General features: G+C 36.2%; 1 protein-coding gene across 1 annotated transcript; it reads right to left on the bottom strand.

Annotated features, from left to right (window-relative positions):
- Window positions 1-1,245: 1,245 nt before the first annotated feature.
- LOC113755257 lies at window positions 1,246-2,351 on the bottom strand. Its single transcript, XM_027299297.1, has 2 exons — window positions 2,304-2,351; window positions 1,246-1,973 (listed from the first exon to the last, which is right to left on the bottom strand). The coding sequence occupies exons 1-2, from the start codon at window positions 2,331-2,333 to the stop codon at window positions 1,542-1,544; spliced, it is 462 nt and encodes a 153-aa protein (XP_027155098.1). The 5' UTR covers window positions 2,334-2,351; the 3' UTR covers window positions 1,246-1,541.
- Window positions 2,352-2,357: the final 6 nt, after the last annotated feature.

Raw genomic sequence — 2,357 nt, forward strand, 5'->3', positions numbered from 1 at the left:
TAATATCTGCAATCAAATAATAAAAATTTCCAAAATTTAAGAGTAGAAAATCTTAGAGGCTGACCTTGAGATTTTCACAATCACCAAAATTTTGAGAAAAATTTGAAAGTAAATTTCCTTTTCAAGTCTCCTAAATCCTTATATATGCCTAAAGTATTTCTCTTATTCCACAAAACTACTAAAGTCTGAATCATTGCTTCTACTCACACACATCAATTATCAATCATATATATGCCTAAAGTATTTCTCTTATTCCACAAAACTACTAAAGTCTGAATCATTGCTTCTACTCAAACACATCAATTATCAATCATAGAAAGGCACCTATATTTGGCTCCGCTTTTGTAATGGCATATTAAATTTTTTTAAAAAAAACTTTAATTGTCATTATTTTTGTTAAACCAGTTAATAACAATTTTAACTAATCATGTAAAATAATTGCGAAATATCTCTTAAGTTGTGTGGGTAATTAAGTCATTTCACCATGATTGATGTAACAATTGAATCCCAAGAATCTAATAGGGGAGGGTAGTGAGACTATCAGACTATCAGAAACCTCATGGGAGGTTTCTGAAATTGTCCCTTATATATTAAAAGTTTCATCTTTCTCCTTAAAGCACTTTTTCACTGGTATTTTGTTTGACTTGGACTAATTTTGTTACTAAAACCTTAACCTCGGGGGAGATTTGTAAAATTTTACAAATCTCAGGGGAGGCTAGTGAAATTGTTAGAAACCTCAAGGGAGGTTTCTGAAATTATCCCTTTTGCTTAATCAAGTTTTGCAACCATTGTACCAAACATCCCAAAATATCTAGAAGATGGATTAAATTGTAAATCGTGTAAATCAAGTAGATCATGTCGTTAGAAACAAACAATAAGAAAAATATATCCCCTATTATCATCAAGCAAGATGTAGGCGTTTAGGGCTTTTCAAGTGCGAGTTCGCCACAATGTGCAATTTACAATTGTAGGTTCCATCATTGACAGCCTCCCTTCATCCCGGTGGAGACTTAACCCAATTTCCAATACTTGGCGCCATGAATGGCTCCATTTCTGTTAATCCCTTGACACACAAAAAGCTAGATAAACCTTTGCATGTCCTCTATATTGATAACAGCTTCTAAGAGGCACTGAGATTTACCAACAGCTCTTGCCAACTGGAGGAAACAGTCCAAGAAATATTCCATAACTAGCCAAAGTTGAAACACAAAACTGAAAAACTAAACTGAAATAAGGTCACCTTCAAAAACTAGAGAAGTTAGTCGTCCATTATACAGTAACAAATACATCTATTGACATGAATGCATCACCTTCACCATGGACATGGCAATGTTCATGCATGAGTTTCCGATGGGATTGCATATTAGTTCCACAAGCTATACAAGGCGGAAAGTCACTCATTGCAGCCTCAAAACCAGTAAAAAATTTGAGAGGGGCTGAAAAGCATCTAACAATATGAACACAAGCTATACTATGGTCAAGAGAAGATGACATTCCAGGAACTCTAGTGGCTTAGAAGTTCTTACAATGTGATGTCCTGGTCAGTCAAGAAACATTGCTACCTTGTCCTTGAGACTGGTCTTCTTCTTCATAACAACGGGTGGTTCTTCTTCACCAAGCACAACACTATATGCCTGTTTTTTAACTTCACGGGTGAAGTTTATCTCCTCTGCAAGTGGTACACCATCCTTCTCTTGTTCTTGGGTTTTCTTGAGCAAAGGACCCAAAAACAGATCCAACATGTCTTGTGTAGGATTTCCTGACATAGTCGGCTTACAGGTCGGACCTTCACCTGTCAGATTCTCCACTGCAATACTAGAAGAACTAGTTCCTCGATCTTGAAATGATCTGGTGTTTCCTTGAGGGACTCTAATGGAGCTTCCACACTGGATGTGTTGAGAATGAGCATCCTCGTCCCTATGTTCATGTTTTAATGACACAACTGGTTGAGCAACCTCATCATCTTGCACAAACTGCAAAGATTAAAAAAAAAAAAAACAACAACATAAGTCCCCATCTTTCAGTTTGCTTTAAGGCAGCCTACTAACTGAAAGAACAAAAAAATCATTCTACTTTTTCCAATATTAAGCACCTCATATTACAAAAGAATCGTAAGCATTCATAGCACATTCTTAAGTAAAGCAAGAAGGCAGATTTCTGACGTTGGACCAAGGTTGTCTGCCACATACATTAGAAGCCAGCATCTTAACCAAGGTTAGAAGAACTGAATGCATGATCTTTCTAAAAACCAGACCTGTCTCAAAATTATCAACTAATAGTGAGGAAAAATGAGACTGAATAACCTCTTTTGCAATGCTCATTAGGTCTTCCATTGTCAGATCTTCATCTTCTCTGTT

This window comes from Coffea eugenioides, unplaced genomic scaffold (genome assembly GCF_003713205.1).
Source record: "Coffea eugenioides isolate CCC68of unplaced genomic scaffold, Ceug_1.0 ScVebR1_1353;HRSCAF=2190, whole genome shotgun sequence".
NCBI lineage: Eukaryota > Viridiplantae > Streptophyta > Magnoliopsida > Gentianales > Rubiaceae > Coffea > Coffea eugenioides.